The sequence below is a fragment of the Monodelphis domestica genome, chromosome 4 (assembly GCF_027887165.1).
Source record: "Monodelphis domestica isolate mMonDom1 chromosome 4, mMonDom1.pri, whole genome shotgun sequence".
Taxonomy (NCBI): Eukaryota; Metazoa; Chordata; class Mammalia; order Didelphimorphia; family Didelphidae; genus Monodelphis; species Monodelphis domestica.
The window spans coordinates 225482802-225501682 of NC_077230.1; the positions used below are offsets into that span (position 1 = coordinate 225482802).

General features: G+C 37.4%; 1 protein-coding gene across 2 annotated transcripts in view; it reads right to left on the reverse strand.

Moving 5' to 3' along the window:
- Window positions 1-16889: 16889 nt before the first annotated feature.
- Window positions 16890-18881, reverse strand: part of JHY (junctional cadherin complex regulator) — a 162239-nt gene continuing 160247 nt past the window's right edge. For both annotated transcript variants that reach the window (XM_007494618.3, XM_007494619.3), the window contains one exon: window positions 16890-17369. In XM_007494618.3, the coding sequence (XP_007494680.1) occupies window positions 17166-17369 (204 nt within the window). In that variant the 3' untranslated portion in view covers window positions 16890-17165. The remainder of the gene's footprint in view (window positions 17370-18881) is intronic.

Here is an 18881-nt window from a genome sequence, read left to right on the forward strand (position 1 = left end):
CCTTCCCTAAAATTCCTTTGAAAAGTTCTTAGTCTGGATCTTTAGGATAACTTTGAAATCCCCCTTGTGGAGGATGAGATACCGCCCAGGTTCTAATTCTACATCTGAGCACCAACAGATGTCCTAGTGACTATATGCTCCAGCTTCTTCATTTTAAAGATGAGAAAACTGAGAACTGAGGGAAGTTAACTAACTTATTTGGAATTCAAAATCTGGTTAGTCAAATGAACTCTCAAATGAGTTTCCTTTGAGAGTTTCAATGATCACTTAGGAAATCTGTTCAGTCAAATTCCTATATCCACACTTCTCTTTTTTCTAGATTTCCTAGTAGACCATTCCCCTATAAAAATTTCTGGTCTTGACATTAGGTCTCCTTTCCTTAATTTTTAATCTTTAATCCAATTCCTTTGGGAACATAGTAAATAAAACATTCAGTCTGGTGTCAGAAAGAACTGAACTCAAATCTGGCCTTAGACTATGTGACCCTGGACAAGTCACTTAACCCATTTTGACTCAGTTTCATCAACTGTAAAATGTGCTGGAGAAGGAAATAGAAAAACTAGTATCTTTACCATGAAAACCCCAAATGGAATCATAAAGAATCAGACATAACTGAAATGATTGAACAACAAAACCAGTTCATTTATTTCAGAGATTCTATTCTAGGGTTTCCTGTTTCTTTTGCAGATCTACCTTGAATTAATTAAATTTAGTTGGAGTTCAGATACCTGGATTCAAAATTAAGACTAAGAACCTACTTTAGCCATTGGACAGGTCACTTAGCTTTCTGTACTTGGTTATCTATGAAATAGGGAGAATAATATCTAATACTCTCATACTCCAGGTTCAAGAATATTGTGAAGATAGGTGAGACAAAAGCTGCAAAGATATTCTGAATTCTTTCATTCAATTTATTTCTTTTTAAGTATTTTTCCAAGGTTACATGATTTATGTTGTCTCTCTCTCCTCTTCCTAACCCCCTCCTGGAGCTGACAAGCAATTCCACTCAAAACCAATTTCCACATTATTCATTTTAGTAACAGAGTAATCTTTTAAAACCAAAACCCAAGTCCTGTACCCATATAAACAAATAAGTCATATGTTTTTCTTCTGCATTTCTACTCCCACAGTTCTCTCTCTGGATGTGGATAGCATCTTTCTCATGAGTCCCTCAGGAATCTCCTGGATCACTGCATTGCTGCTAGTAGCAAAATCTATCCTATTTGATGGTCCCTTAACTTTGAAGAAATGCTGTTAAAGAAAAGTTAGTTTGCATTCCAGGATAACTCTGTCATGGTATAATTCAGTGCTTGCTTAGCACTGTTAATGTGACTTCCATATTAGACAGATCAGAGGATTTAGAGATGGATAACATCCCTGAAGCAAATCTTCATTGAGACAGAACCAATATGACGTGGTTGGCCCACCATGTTCGTTTTATCCACTGATATCATCATTAAAAAGGAGTTCTGCTGTACTCAATTCTCCAAAATACCTCCAAGGAATATTGCTTACTTTTAGAATTTTATTCTTTAAAAAAAAAAAGAATTTTATTCTTATCCACTCCCTTCTTTTTTTCTTCTTGTACACCAGGACTATCATAGTTGTATTTAACCCATATCCTGAGGTGGTCTTGTGGAGGCCAGGAAATCACATTGGACGCCAGTAGGGTGGCCAGATTTGTTTTCCTCCCAGTAATCCTGGGAGGTGGGGAGTGAAGTCTGAATGCCTCCATTTCACAGATGAGGAAAAGGAGGTTTAGAGGTCAATTGACACAGGTCTCTTCCCTGTAAAGTCAACATCTTTTGCAATATTCTATACTTCTATGCTACTGCTTTGGGGGAATCTTTCAGGGGGTTGGAAGTCTATAATAAGGGCATTCTGAAAAAAAATACGGTCTGAAGAAAAAGATCAGAGAGGATAAAATTTCATTTCTCTGAGAAGGGTTACCATTTTGTGGAAAATCTGGGCCCCCAATTTACTGGGGAGGAGCCAGAGAATGTGTGCAAGATACAAACCGGACCAGGAGAATAAACCATGTAGAAGGTGATCAGTTAGGACATTAAGCAGTTTGTGACACATGGACGCATCTGCATTTTGTCCTAATAACAAGGCCATCAGCTCATTTTCAGGGCGCTGCTGCCTCCTTCAGCACAATCCTCAGATCAAAGCAAAAATGTCTGCTCGCATTTTCCAATCAGAAAAGGGATGCTAATTTGTACTCCTTAATGTGTGATGGGAAAAGACTCCTTCAATTAAATGAGTTCTATAGCTGGCAAAACAAAAGGCACACAAAGAGGCCGCAGACTGGAAGGCCAAAATTCTCATTAAATCAAAAGGTCCAGGATTCATTACCTCTTGCATCTGAGGCTAAACACTAAACATGGAGATCATCAAAGGGGGTTTAATGGGTTAAATTGAGTATATAATCTAATTAAAATATTAGACACCCAGGTAAATAGGTCTTTGATATTCATCTAACAGTTTCATTAAAAAAAGGTCCTTGAGGTTTGCATTATTGGGGATTATCACTTTTAAGTAGAGACGACAAATTTGGTGACTTCATCAGAACTGCTTGGAAATGTCGCCATTTTGTGAAAGGGAGACAAGTTGGAGATAGCAGAATGAAGGAGCCAGAGCTCTTCCTGGGTCACCAAAGTCAACCCCCCCCCCCAATTTTGTTTACTTATTTATTTAAATTAATTAATTTAGAATATTTTTCCAAGGTTCCATGATTCATGTTCTTTCCCTCTTCCCTCTCCCCTCCCAGAGCTCATGAGCAATTCCACTGGTCAATCCAACTTCTTGATGCATCCAAGAGTTCTATGGAGAAACTAAGGGGAGAGAGAATTTTAGGCCCCAAATTCAACCCTGAAAAAGAGGTGGGTTAAGCTCCTGAATGATCCAGACCCATCCTCTAGATTGACTGAATATATTGGATTCAGCTTTTTATTGCCAGGTACCCATGGAAATAATACAGACTCCTGACTACTCATTCACTTAAAACTTTTTTCTTGCCTTTTATTTCACTCTCTGAACATCAGAGGAGCAGCCATATTATTCAATTTGTTTTGCTTATTCAGCAAGAGATGTTTGCAAGGTTTTAGCAAAGATTTTTAAGGCTTCAGGAAAACAATAAGTTTAACCTTCTAAACCAGTAGTCTCTAAACTTTCTTGATTAACACTGCTATCAGTAAATATATATTTAAATCTTTAATTCCCATCTTAGAACCAATACTGTGCCTTGGAACGAACTAACCTTCACAAAATGGACAGGTGGCCAGACAGCAACTAAGTGTCTGGGACCAGATTTGAACCCAGGACCTTCTATCTCTAGGTCTGGCTCTCAATCCTCTGAGTACCCAGCTGCCCCCAGTAAAAAGTATTTTGAACAGTGTTCTTCACAATGTAATTAATATTTAGCAATGTACTTTTGGATAATTTATCATGTACATTTTAAAATGTTCACAAAAAGTAAAGAAGGAAGAAATAAAGATGAAATTAACAATATTTTAAAATATTTTATTTTGAATGGTACAAAAGGCCCTCTTTTGATTTCACTAAAATATGTGACTGTAATATGATTTGAATATAATCATTTTTTTAAACCCTAACCCTTCCGTCTTGGAATCAATATTGTATATTGGTTCCAAAGCAGAAGAGAGGTAAGGGCTAGGCAATGGGAGTCAAGTGACTTGCCCAGGGTCACACAGCTGGGAAGTGTCTGAGGTCAGATTTGAACCTAGGACCTCCTGTCTCTAGGCCTGGCTCTTTATCCACTGAGCTACCCAGCTGCCCCCATAATCATTTTTTAAAAGCCTTGGCTTAATATTGTGATACAGTGATTCAAAAGTGGTTCTCAACTTGATTTATTTTTATTCTTGGCTTAGATGGCTGCCATAGCTGAAAAAGAGATGAAGATCAAATGGAAGAAATTAAACCATGCTACTCATTCTTCACTGCCATCTAACAATTACTTAAAGGTTTTTGTTGAAATTTGGCTAGTACAATTCTTTTTTCTTTGAAGTCAATGTAAGCTAGTTGAAATATATTCCATTTTTATATTTTTAACAAATGGGTTCATACTCTTCATTTTAAATTGTTTCCAGGTTTTAAAAGTATACAGATAAGAAGGGGCAGCTGGGTAGCTCAGTGGATTGAGATCCAGTCCCAGAGATGGGAGATCCTGGGTTCAAATCTGGCCTCAGACACTTCCCAGCTGTGTGACCCTGGGCGAGTCACTTGACCCCCATTGCTCAGCCCTTACCACTCTTTTGCCTTGGAGCCAATACACAGAAGGTAAGGGTTTAAAAAAAGCATACAGACAAGAGTTTTTAGAGGTGATGTACTTATGTCTCTTTGGTGACACAAGTATATTTTAAAAAATATCTTTCTGATGGTGATGATTTCAGATTATCATTGATTAATATCTCAAGGTGCAATTTACCCTAAGAAGAGGTTCAATGGCTGTAGATGTAAATACATCTTTCAAATCATTTCCATTATTTTGAAGCTTTTTTGGGCTGCCTTCTTATTGGATCTGATTAAATTGTCCTCCTTTTTTGTTTCATGATGTGGCTGACGTAGAACTTACACTAAGGAGTAGAACCAGTGTGGGCTTTTTTTTTTAATTTGGAAAATTTTATTTACTTAGTCAATTTAGAATATTTTTCCTTGCTTACAAGAGTCATGTTCTTTCCCTCCCTTCCCCCTACCCCTCCCTTAGCCAATGCGCCATTCCACTGGGTTTTACATGTGTCATTGATCAAGACCTATTTCCATATTATTGATATTTCCACTAGGGTGATCATTTAGAGTCTACATCCCCAGTCATATCCCCATCAACCCATGTGATCAAGCAGTTGTTTTTCTTCTGTGTTTCTGCTCCCACAGTTCTTTCTCTGGGTGTGGATAGTGTTCTTTCTCAGAAGTCCAGTGTGGGCTTCTGTTGTTGTCTTGGACATCCAATAGAGTTTCTTTGCTTACATTTTTAGGCCACCTGTCCATTTTGTGAAGGTTCATTTAGTTTCATTTTTAGATTAGAAATAAACAGGAGTTCTGCTATTTTTTCCTGTACCTCAATGGACTCTTCTATACCTACTCTGGGGGAGGCTCACTTCACTTTGGAGACAGCTACTCTAGACTTTTAAGAGTGACCTGATTGCTGAAGGCGAGTCTCTTTTCTCAGGACTAATGGGTTTGGGGTTCATTCCACAGGCAAAAGGCAATCAGTGGTGGAGAAGCTGGACTCAGCCTGGAACTCTGCCTGGCTCTGCCTTCCTGCAGGATGTGTGCCCAGGGCATCAGAAGGGAGCCTGGAGACTGATTTTTCAGTTCACACAAGTGGGGCGTTTCTGCTTTCTTTCCGAAGGGCTCCATATTTTTAGCTGTAATTGATCCACATCCACACGAGAAGGGGAATATTTCAGACTGTTTGTTTCCAGTTATTATGTTTCCATAATAAATGGAAAAACCATGTTTTTCACTGAACGGATATATTAGCTTATGAGATGGAGTAGTTGTATGTCTGCTCAGTCCATGGTGAAAACTGTACTCTATTAATGGAGCTACAGGAGGGATTTACCATTCTAAAAAATGAACTGTGACTTCATCTAACATGTTTTTAAAACTGAAGACTCTTTTCCATGAACTCAATCCATTAATAAATATAATGTATTTTGTCTTCTTTGGGTTAGAAATGCTTCCTATTTCCTTTTTTTCTTATCGATTGATACAGATAACTCCACATTATGCATGGTAATCAAAGAGGTACAGGACATGTTCTGGGTAAACCAAATCAAGTCTCTGTTTGACCTGTTGTTGATGTTTCTTTTCTCACAGAGGACAGAATGCAGAGCCAAATGGACTGATGCAAGTTTCCTTTCATTTATCTGTTCTCCATTCATCACAGTCAAATGACTACAAGTTGAGCAGCAGGAGAGTCAAAGCACTATATAATTCCTGGTCTAGATAATCGCGCTTGGAATAACAACTCTAAGAGTTGACTGAGGTGACTACTGTGCTGGTCCTTATTGTCCTTTTCTCTAAGCAGGAAACAAGGACCTATTCTGCACTAAAGGAGCACCATTGAGATAGTCACTCTTGATACAAATTGGATTTAGGCCTCTCCTTAAGAGAACTTTTGATTCCAGGTGGAAGCTGATATATTTCTAATTTTATATTATATTATATTATATTATATTATATTATATTATATTATATTATATTATATTATATTATATTATATTATATTATATTATATTATATTATATTATATTATATTATATTATATTATATTATATTATATTATATTATATTATATTATACTATACTATACTATATTATATTATATTATACTATATTATATTATATTATACTATACTATACTATATTAATAATGTCTAATAATGATAGTGAGAGAAATAGTAAGCTAAACTTGCCACATTTGGTTCTGTAAGTGATTTTTAAAATCCTTACCTTCCATCTCCCAATCAAGACTGTCTATCAGTTCTAAGGCAGAAGAGTGGTAAGGGCTAGACAATGGGGCATAAGCGACTTGCCCAGGGTCACCCAGCTAGGAAGTGTTTGAGGACAGATAGAAATGATTTTTTAAATTTAAATTAGTTTATTTAGTCAATTTAGAACATTATTCCTTGGTTACAATAATCACTTTATTTCCCTCCCTCCCCTTCACCCACTCTTCCTGCAGCCAACTAGCAATTTCATTGGGTATTGTGTCTTTGATCAGAACCTATTTCTATGTTGTTTTTGTTTGCACTAGAGTGATCATTTAGAGTCTATATCCCCAGTCATTTCCCCCTTGACCCATGTCATTAAGCAGTTGTTTTTCTTCTGTGTTTCTGCTCCCACAGTTTTTCCTCTGAATGTGGACAGTGTTCTTTCTCATAGATCCCTCCGAGTTGTTCAGGGTCATTTCATTGCCACTAATGGAGAAGTCCATTACATTTGATTGTACCACAATGTATCAGTCTCTGTGTACAATGTTCTCCTGATTCTGCTCCTCTCACTCTGCATCACTTCCTGGAGGTTGTTCCAATTCACATGGAATTACTCCAGTTCATTGTTCCTTTGAGAACAATAGTATTCCATCACCAACAGATACCACAATTTGTTCAGCCATTTCCCAATTGAAGGGCACCCTCTCATTTTCCAATTTTTTGCCACCACAAAGAAAGCAGCTATGAATATTCTTGTACAAGTCTTTTCCCTTATTATCTCTTTGGGGTACAAACCCAGCAGTGCAATGGCTGGATCAAAGGGCAGACAGTCTTTTATCGCCCTTTGGGCATAGTTCCAAATTGCCCTCCAGAATGGCTGGATCAATTCACAACTCCAGCAGCAATGAATTAATGTCCCCACTTTGCCACATCCCCTCCAGCATTCATTACTTTCCATAGCTGTAATGTTAGCCAATCTGCTAGGTGTGAGGTGATACCTGAGTTGTTTTGATCTGCATCTCTCTGATTATAAGAGATTTAGAACACTTTTTCATGTGCTTATTAATAGTTTTGATTCCTTTAACTGAAAATAGCCTATTCATGTCCCTTGCACATTTTTCAATTGGAGAATGGCTTGATTTTCTGTACAATTGATTTAGCTCTTTATAAATTTGAGTAATTAGACCTTTGTCAGAGGTTTTTGTAATGAAGATTGTTTCCCAATTTGTTGTTTCCCTTCTAATTTTGGATACATTAGTTTTGTTTGTACAAAACCTTTTTAATTTGATGTAATCAAAATTATTGATTTTACATTTTGTGATTTTTTCTAGCTCTTGCTTGGTTTTAAAGTCTTTCCTTTCCCATAGATCTGACAAGTATACTATTCTATATTTGCCTAATTCATTTATAGTTTCCTTCTTTATATTCAGGTCATTCACCCATTCTGAGTTTATCTTGGTGTAGGGTGTGAGATATTGATCCAAACCTAATCTCTCCTATACTGTCTTCCAATTTTCCCAGCACTTTTTATCAAATAGTGGGTTTTGGTCTCAAAAACTGGGATCTTTGGGCTTATCATAGACTGTCTTACTGAGGTCATTTACCCCAAGTCTATTCCACTGATCCTCCTTTCTTTCTCTTAGTCAGTACCATATTGTTTTGATGACCACTGCTTTATAGTATAGTTTGAGATCTGGGACTGCAAATCCTCCTTCCTTTGCATTTTTTTTCATGATTTCCTTGGATATCCTTGATCTTTTGTTCTTCCAAATGAACTTTGTTATTTTTTTTCTAATTCAGTAAAAAAGTTTTTTGGTAGTTCAATGGGTATGGCACTAAATAAGTAAATTAATTTGGGTAGGCTTGTCATTTTTATTATGTTAGCTCATCCTACCCATAAGCAGTTGATGTTTCTCCAATTGTTTAGATCTAGTTTTAATTATGTAAAAAGAGTTTTGTAGTTGTGTTCATATAGTTCCTGTGTTTGTCTAGGCAGATAGATTCCTAAGTATTTTATATTGTGTAGGGTGATTTTAAATGGAATTTCTCTTCCTAATTCTTGCTGCTGATATGGGTTGGAGATATATAGAAATGCTGATGACTTATGCAAGTTTATTTTGTATCCTGCAACTTTGCTAAAGCTGTTGATTATTTCTACTAGCTTTTTGATTGATTCTCTAGGATTCTTTAAGTAGACCATCATATCATCTGCAAAGAGTGATAGCTTGGTCTCCTCATTGCCAATTTTAATACCTTCAATTTCTTTTTCTTCTCTAATTGCTATTGCTAGTGTTTCTAGTACAATATTAAATAATAGAGGTGCTAATGGGCATCCTTGTTTCACTCCTGATCTTATTGGGAAGGCTTCTAGTTTATCCCCACTGCAGATGATGTTTGCTGATGGTTTTAGAGATATACTGTTTATTATTTTTAGGAAAGGCCCTTCTATTCCTATACTTTCTAGTATTTTCAATAGGAATGGGTGTTGTATTTTATCAAAGGCTTTTTCTGCATCTATTGAGATAATCATGTGATTTTTTGTCGGTTTGCTTGTTAATATGGTCAATTATGTGGCTGGTTTTCCTAATATTGAACCATCCTTGCATTCCTGGAATGAATCCTACCTGGTCATAGTGAATAACCCTTGTGATGACTTGCTGGAGTCTTTTTGCTAGTATCCTATTTAGGATTTTTGCATCTATATTCATTAAGGAGATTGGTCTATAGTTTTCTCTCTCTGTTTTTGACCTGCCTGGCTTTGGGATCAGTACCATATTTGTGTCGTAAAATGAATTTGGTAGAACCCCTTCTTGGCTTATTCTGTCAAATACTTTGTATAATATTGGGATTAGCTGTTCTTTGAATGTTTGATAGAATTCACTTGTGAATCCATCAGGACCTGGGGATTTTTTCTTAGGGAGTTCTTTGATGGCTTGTTCAATTCATTTTTCTGATATGGGGCTGTTTAGGTAATCTATTTCTTCCTTTGTTAGTCTAGGCAATTTATATTTTTGTAAGTATTCATCCATATCACCTAGATTGCCATATTCGTTGCCATATAATTGGGCATAATAGTTTTTAATGATTGCCTTAATTTCCTCTTCATTAGAGGTGAGGTCTCCTTTTCATCTTGGATACTGTCAATTCAGTCTTCTTCTTTCCCTTTTTTTAATTAGACTTACCAGTACTTTGTTTATTCTATTTGTTTTTTCAAAGTACCAACTTCTAGTCTTATTTATTAAATCAATAGTTCTTTGACGTTAAATTTTATTAATTTCTCCTTTCATTTTTAGGATCTCTAATTTAGTCTTCATCTGAGGATTTTTAATTTGTTCACTTTCTAGTTTTTTAATTTGCATGCACAATTCATTGATCTCTGCCCTCCCTAATTTGTTAATATATGAACTGAAGGATATAAATTTCCCCCTGAGTACTGCTTTGGCTGCATCCCATAGGTTTTGAAAGGATGTCTCATCATTGTAATTTTCTTCAATGAAGTTATTAATTGTTTCTATGATTTGTTCTTTAAATAGCTGGTTTTGAAGAATTGTATTGTTTAATTTCCAATTAATTTTTTATTTACCTCTCCTTGTGCCCTTACTAATTATTATTTTCATTGCATTGTGATCTGAGAAGGTTGCATTTATTATTTCTGCTCTTTTGCACTTGTTTGCAATGTTTTTATGCCCTAATACATGGTCAATTTTTGTTAATGTACCACATGCTGCTGAAAAGAAGGTGTATTCCTTTTTGTCACTGTTTATTTTTCTCCACATATCTACTAACTCTAATTTTTCTAAGATTTAATTTACTTCTCTTACCTCTTTCTTATTGATTTTTTGGTTTGATTTATCTAGTTCAGATAGAGGAAGGTTCAGGTCTCCCACTAGTATAGTTTTTCTATCTATTTCATCCTTGAGCTCCACTAGTTTCTCCTTTAGAAATTTGGAAGCTATGCCATTTGGTGCATTCATGTTGAGTACTGATATTTCCTCATTGTCTATACTGTCTTTTATCGGGATGCAATTACCTTCCCTGTCTCTTTTAACTAGATTTATTTTTACTTTGGCTTTGTCAGATATCATGATGGTGATTCCTGCTTTATTTTTTGTCAGTTGATGCCCAATAGATTTGGCTCCATCCTCTTACTTTCACTCTATGCATATCTACCTTCCTCATGTGTGTTTCTTGTAGACAACATATGGTAGGGTTTTAGATTCTAATCCACTCTGCTATTTGCTTGCGTTTTATGGGTGAGTTCATTCCATTCACATTCAGAGTTATGATTACTAGCTGTGTATTTCCCAGCATTTTGATTTCTACTCCTGGTCCTGCCTTTTCTTCTTTCTCTATTTCCTTTTATACCAATGCTTGTTTTTAGTCAATCCCCTAGTTCCCACCCTTATTTTACTTCCCTTTCTATCCCCCTCCCTTCTTAGAAAGGATTTTTAATATAATTAAGTTCAATTTTTCTTTTTGCTTTAGTTTTTTTCTATCATGATTTTTGTTTGTTTTAGGAATCCCACTAAAGGATTTTGTTGTCATTTTTCAGTTGTGTCTGACTCTTCTCAACTCCATTTGGAATTTTCTGGGCAAAGACATTAGAGCAGTTTTTTTTTTTTTGCTGGAAACTGAGACAAACGGGGTCTTGTGACAAGTCTAAGTGATCTGATGAGGGTCAAATAGCTAGTAAGTGTCCAAGGCCAGATTTGAATTCAGGTTTGAATTCTGACTCTAGGCTTCTCACTCTATCCACCCTGAGCTTCCCTAGGAGATACAGGTATGGATTACCAATAGTTGGCCATCAACTCAAAGTTCTTGATTAGTGGCAATCTTATTATAATTACTAACCTTATTTTCATACAGCTCCTAGCTAATAAGAGATTATGAGGGAAGTCTCCTTTCTCACTCTAGACTCAGTTCAATCATGCTTTCTCTAATGATGTGACAAACAAGAAGAAGGCTGAAATGGAACTACTGAGGTATCAGCGCCTCATCCCGACTAAGCTTTTATTTCCTTCCTCTGTATGATCTCCTCTTGATTGATTCATGGCTAAACCACACACACTTAAAAAATTAGAATGGCCCTGGGGCCTATAGGAGAGACTGCTGGACTGCAAGTCAGAAGTCATTGGGATTTGAATTCTACCTCCAATAGGCGAGATCAGGGAGGATCACAGATTGAAGCTAGAAAGCACTTTAGCACAATCCCATATTTTCCAGATGAAGAAACTAAGGCACAGAGAAGGTGACTTGTCTAGGGTCCCATGTGTAGTAGGTGGCATGGCCAGCTTTCAGATTTAAGTCCTTTCACTTCAATTCTACAGCTCTTACTGGTTCTACTGTACAACAAAGAAAACCCCTCTCTATTGATTCCACACTTATTAGAGTGATTAGGCTGTCTCTGATGAAGTTGACATTCATAGTCATCTTAATTTCCCATTTCACTGTATTGCTATTTGATCACTAAATTATGATCCATATTTATTATCTCATCTAATAAGACATATGGTGCTGTTGAGTGGAAAGAGTGGTTTCTAAGCCATAAATCTCTTAGCTCTAATGGTTATTGCGTGGCCCTTGGAAAGTCATTTCCCCTTTGTTTTCTTATCTTTAAAATGAGGACAATAATACTTACACAATCCACTCATGGGGTTATTTTTTTAATTTTTTAGTTTCATTTGGTCAATTTCAAACATTATTCCTTGGCTATTCTATTTATATTCTTATATTCTTATTTATATTCTATCCCTCCATCTCTCCCCCTACCCCTCCCATAGCCTATGTGCAATTCCGCTGGGTATTACATGTGTCCTTGATCAGAATCTATTTCCATGTTATTGGTGTTTGCACTGGGATGTTCATTTAGAGTCTACATCCCAAGCCATATCTCCTCGACCCATGTATTGAAGCAGTTGCTTTTCTTTGGTGCTTCTACTCTCATGGGATTACTTTAAGGGCACAGATCAATGTTATCTACAGGGTGGTAAGTTTTTGTTTGGGATTTTGATGTAGCAACTCTGAGTGAGAGACAGGAGGCAGCACGCAGAAGGTGAGCCAAACTACTGCTATCACCTTGAGCACCATCTTTCTTCAGATCCTGATAAGGACAACCCAGAATCCTGAACTCAAGAGCCTTGGGAATGGCGGTGCCCCTTCCAATGACCAGACCTGCTTCCAGGCCAGCCACCCCTACCAGTACCCCCCCCCCCCATGCCATTATTGAGGGGAGAAGTCCTGTTAGGGAACTCACCTTCATCCATCCCAGGAGCAGCCACGAATGGGCCAATAGGCAGGAGAACCCTGGGGATATCAGTCCTCTTCTCTTTCTCCCTACTCATCTTCCCCAGCATTCCTGCTAGAAGCCCAGACCTTCCAGCAATTGTCTGGGGAGAGGGATCCTCTGGAGATGGGGCTAGCCATTCTCAACAAGTGCCAGCCAGGGGAGGCAAGCCCACCTAGATGAAGCAACAAGACACCTTGAGGGACAGACAGGAGGCAGAAGAGTGCGGGAAAATGAAACCATGATCACCACCACTGCCATCTTGACCGCCATGTCCCCCAACACCGTGATGGAGGAGACCCTGGACACTGAACCCCCAAACCTTGAAAATCGTAATGCGCCCAGACCATCTTCAGACATCCTCCTGGGAAGCAATTCCTATGAAAACGCTGTGGAATGGCAGCCTGGACACTCTTCCTACCAGCCCTACGAGCCCCAGCTACTGAAGCCCCAAACGAAAAGTTTTTGCCACCAAAATGCTTGGGGCTATTCATGGTTCAACTTCTGAAATGGAATACTTTTTGTTGGTGAAAATGCCATTAAATAAGAAGGATTAACATTCACTTTGTCACCAGCCCCTAAGGGTCATGAGACTTTTCCAGCTGACTTGCAGCTGTCTCTTTCATTGGAATACAAGGTCCTTGAGAGCAGGGATGGTCTTTTCTATTTCCTATTTTTCTATTTATCCCTAGGGCTTACCACAGTACTTTGTACATAGTAAATGCTTAATAAATCTTTCGTTCATTCATTCATTCATCGCTTGATGGACGTGTCTGACATAACTGTGGCTCTTCCTGGAGGGCTGGTTTTACGATGCTGGCCAAAACAGATGGATGTTATGGGCTGAGGCATCCCTTTGCCTATAAAAGGGAGTTGAAAGTCTTGGATCTTTTCCCTTTTGAGGGAAGAGTTCTGGGAACACAATAGAGCTAATCACAGACTCCAGTACATGGCTGCCTTTACCCAAGGCACATGGGAGCTCCTTGTGTCCAGAGGAGAGAACTTGGTCCTCAACTTGAAGACACAGTAGTATATGCTCTCATTCATGTGACAGCCATGGGGAGGGGAACCACATAGTTTGAGAGGGGAGATTCTGAACCCCTGCTTTGGAAGAATGTTTAACGGTCATTTTCAGGGGTTGTTGCTACAGCAATCTCATGTTTGAGAGTTCCAAAATTTAGCCTCTATCAGAGAAAAGGGAGTTGGAGTTCTTGAATGGAGTCAGTCTCCTGGGAAGAGGCCTGCATACTGTCCTCTAAGCTGAAGGGACAGCAAGGCAATACAGGTATGATCAGGAGGATCAAGGACCCACGACTTTGCACTTTATTACTGTGCTTAATTTGGATTTTGAGGATCCAGTGAGATGGGAATTGTCCGTCTAGCAGCTTCAATTTTGTTTCTCTTCTGAGGGGAATCCAAGTCTTCAGAACAGTTCCACTTAAACTGTGTCCTGGACGGATCTCTGCAGAGTGATGATGGGAGTCATCAACATGTTGGGCTGCTGGGCACAAGTGTTTCCCTTCTAAAGTGCTAAGACTAATAATATACGGTTAAGGGTATCTCTGGGCCTTGGTGGGGTAAAAGAGGAATTCTGGGAAATGTCAGGGAATCTGTCTAGCAATCCCTTTTGAGGGGAGTTTACCATTGGGTGGTGCTATGAGTCAGGAGGTCTTTAGGGTCCTGGAAAAGTGAGAATCACCAGGAGGAAAGAGAATTGTTAGTTGTTTGGGAATTATTGAAAATCCTTTATATGTTCTCTGTATTTGTTCATGGGTGTCTTTGAGTCCTTTGTGTTTTCTGTATTGTCCATGGGGTGAAATAAAGACCATTCTGTGCTCGTCATTTTTATTATTACCTTGAACACTTGTATCTACAGAATATCCTCGAGTGCTAGATCTAGGGAGCCTTTCCCCTTACATTGGCGAAAATCTAGATATGAAATATATGTGAGCAATAGTCTAAGATTTCCCAGTAGATGAGCTAAATGTGTTTATTACTGAGTGTGTTGGAGAAGATAACATCCCAATGTGGAATTCAGTATGTCTGAATTTGGTAGGAACAGCTCAGGAACAGGGAGAATGGGGTTCATAAGGAAAGGGCTTTCTATGCTTTAAAGCACTACATCAATGTGAGCTATGCTAACCATCTACTCCCAAATGCCTTCACTGTTACCCTGGAGAGTCACTACCTTTTGGAGACTCAAACACTTCAAGGGTTGCTTGTCTTCCAAATCACTGTTGCAGGGCACTGCACAAATCACTTAGTATCTGTAGACTTCGATTTTCCATATATATATATATATATACATATTCACACATATAGATGTATATGTATATGTGTGTGTATTATATATCTAAGAAGCTAGAGTAAATGATTTCTAAGATCTTATGGCTCTAAGGGTTCAAATTCCTGACTCTTTCCAACCCTCCTTTATTAAAATAAGTGATGAAAAAAATCCTAGGAATAACTTTCTAGTTTTTCACATCCTTCTCTTCTTGACTGATTGCTGTTTTGCCTCCAATAGCATGTGGCTTTGGGAGTGTGGCATCTAGATTTCTGAGGAGTTTTTATTCCACACCAAGTTATATAAAAGGTGTCTATGCCTTGAGGGAAAATCCAGTGAACATATCTATATATCTATATGCAGGAAAACACATTTGCCTAGAGTTAATATTAAGAGGAGACAACTAGGTGGCTCAATGGATTGAGAGCCAGGCCCAGAGATCGGAGATCCTGGGTTCAAATCTGTGCTCAGACACTTCCCAGCTATGTCACCCTGGGCAAGTCACTTAACCCCCATTGCCTAGCCCTTACTGCCTTGGAACCAACACATTGCATTGATTCTAAGACAAGGTAAGGGTTTAAAAAATAGTTAACATTAAACATAACTAGACATGGTTTGGTATATCTACAGCTTTCACATGGAATTGAGTTGATTAAGGAAATTAGTAAAAAAATACTATTCTTCATAATGATTTATTTTAAGAAATGAAAATTTTATAGTGTATTTCAGGTGCAACAATAAGTAAAGCTAATTATAAAAACTTATAGTCAATAAGTGATCCAAGTATGAACTATACAATTATTTATGTTTGCCTAGAACCACCTTGGAAGCAGTGATGGTGTCTTGAGAGTAAAAACAGTTGACATTGTTTTGAATTATTTAAGATGCCTAAATTTTCAGCTCTTAAAATTCAAAAGTGCAATTGAAGACTTTTTTGACATACTGGATCATCAACTCATCCCCCTGCACTAATGGTTCTATTATCTATAGACTAAAAAAAGAAATCCTTAAACTAGCATTTAGAGATTTCCACGATCCAACTCCATCCAACTTTTTAACTTCACATTCCTCCCCTTCATGCCTTTTATGTCTCAGCTAAATTGGACTGGTCAAACTTCCTCTGTCTTACCCATACTCTAACTGCTGGCATTTACACAGATCATTTCTCTTGCCTGAATAATCTTCCTCCTTTTCTATCTTCACCTTTTGAAATTCTTTCTTGAAGACTCAATTCAGGTATCATATTCAGGAAACCCTCCCTGATTCCACCCCAGCTGAAAGGGATTTCCACCTCAAATTTTCTTCTAGCATTTTATCAGGTTTTATCTTTGAAGACATGCATTGTGTTGTTTCATCTTTGTATCCCTAGGAGCTAGCATAGTGCCTGGCAGCTAGTAGGTGCTTAATAAATGCTTGGTGAATTGAAATGAATTTATTCAAGCGTATTTCTTTAGTTTTCCTGGTCAGTTGAGTACTTCTGGATCCATTCAGTTAAACTTAATAATATGCTTTATCTTGATGCTTTCTTAGAAGAGAACACTAAAATCTGCTCAGCTTCAGTGGGTACAGTTAAATGTGCTCCCATGTCTGGATTTCTCCACAAAGGGCATATACATAGATGTACATGTATGTGTATTATGTGAAACTCTATCTAAGAATTCTACAGTCTTGTGAAATATTGGTTTGGAATTTACTCATGCTCAATTGACCCTTGTAAATCTCATTGTGGGAGATAGTGAAATTCTTTAAAAAATGTTTTCCTTCATAGGAAGATACAAAGTAAAGCAGAAAAATTGATTTCACAGCATTTGTAGCATTTAGTAAAACAAACGTATGTGTATTTAAAAAATCAAAACAGCAAATATTATTAAATTAAAAGGCTTTATTGTCTGGTCATTAGTCAGACCAAATTCTTATTGATTTGAAAATAAATTATTTCAATATGATTTCTGATCTAAAGGAAAGAAGCAGATTGTGGTACCATGTAATATGGACTATATTTATAATATTATGGAAATACAAATAGACTATATCCTGATGAGAATGAAAGGCAGTCACTATCTACAGGGATGAGATGGAACAGAGTTCCTATTTTTTTTTTTATACCTTGACCTATTAGGTCTTCATGAAGACACATTTTCTACACGATGTGAAGGACTTTGAAAGCAGCCACAGCCTGTTTTTCTCTTTCGTGTCTGCTCTGGAGTATTTCTAGCAATGAGATTTCAGGTAAATTCCTTTCTTTTTCAGAAGATGGATTTCTCTTTTCCTTCGATTCTTGATCATTCTGATTTGATGGCAAAACTAGTTTCGGTTTTGGAATGTTCCTAGCATATTCCAAAGCCTAAAAATATGAAAATTAAAATTCATTTGAACGAGAAAGTGAGACCAGACTGCCAACTACAAAGTCAATTTTAGAAAACAGCTATTTGTATTATAAATTTTGGTTGTAACCTGTTTTCCCCCTATCACACTCAAAATCAGATAAAAAATAGAGATCAAATAAAAATGCACATAATTCAACATAATGCAACACAATTTAAAAAATAAACTAAGCACAGTACAAGTCTGTGTAGGAAAAATGCACAGATGAACACCGAATCACGTTTTCTTTTATTCTTGGTATGACTTCAGAATAAAAACCAGCTTCCTCAAAGTGTCAGAGATGTAGATATTTAATTTAATCTGACATTCTCATTCAAACCAAGTTTCTTTAAGCAAGACCTTTTCAACCAAAGAGGACTGGTTTCAGCTAGAAACTGAATACATAATGGTAGGTCATGTAAAATATGGTCATAGTTACATAAATCATTACTTAGCTTAGAATTACACAAACCTTTAGATATAGGCAATCACCTCCCTCTTCTAACTGGTGCATCTTTAGAAAATCTAAGTGCTTCTGAGAAGCATTCAGTCTCCTATAAATAATTTTTTACTTGTGAGGTCAATATTGAATATTTTTGAATTGACTGGATTGAATTGAAATATATTTCAATATTTATAAATTTTTTGAAAGGAATGTTAAAGCTCATCATACTCTCCATCTTTCATATTGATAATCCCAAATATATCATGAAATAATAATAAAACATCTTCAGCAGCTGAAATGAGCACAAACAGTATATGTAGGGTCAGCAATGAGGAAAAAATTCTCACAAAACTCTAGATCTTTCAGTGTATGTCTATCATAATTATTAAAACCTTTTTTATTTGGATGTGTCAAAAGATATAGGGAGACAGAAGATAAGCCTGGGGGTAAGGAGGATCTGGGATCAAATTCTACTTCTGATGCACAAAGGCTGTGTGACCCTGGGTAAGCCACTTATCTTCTCAGGATGCCAGGCATTAGTTTAGGAGCTGTAGAACAGCCACAATGGTAAGGAATGCTTTCTAAATGGAGAGTTTTCCACGTGCTTGGACCAAAAAAGAATCTTTTTTTTTAATAGCACATGCTATTATGTAAAATTGTTATATGATAATTATAGTGAGCTGTGCAGTAATACAATAAACCAAAAAAGGTGCCGTGTTGCTTGGTTGTTTTTGGGTTTTCTTGGCAAAGATACGGGAGTGGTTTGCCATTTCCTTCTCCAGCTCTTCTGACAGATAAGCAAACTGAGCCAAACAGGGTTCAATGACTTGCCCAGGTCACACAGTAAGGGTCTGAGGCCAGATTTGAACTTAGGAAGATGAGCCTTCCTGACTCCAGGCTTGGCACTGTGCCCACACGCTCTCTTATGTAGACCAGGTGGCATTATTTCCATGTTAGAATGAGGGCACTAACATAGAGACAAGGCCCCAAAGCTGGTTAAATGGTAAAGATGAATTTGGAGCCGGGTCTTCCCACTCCGTATACAGC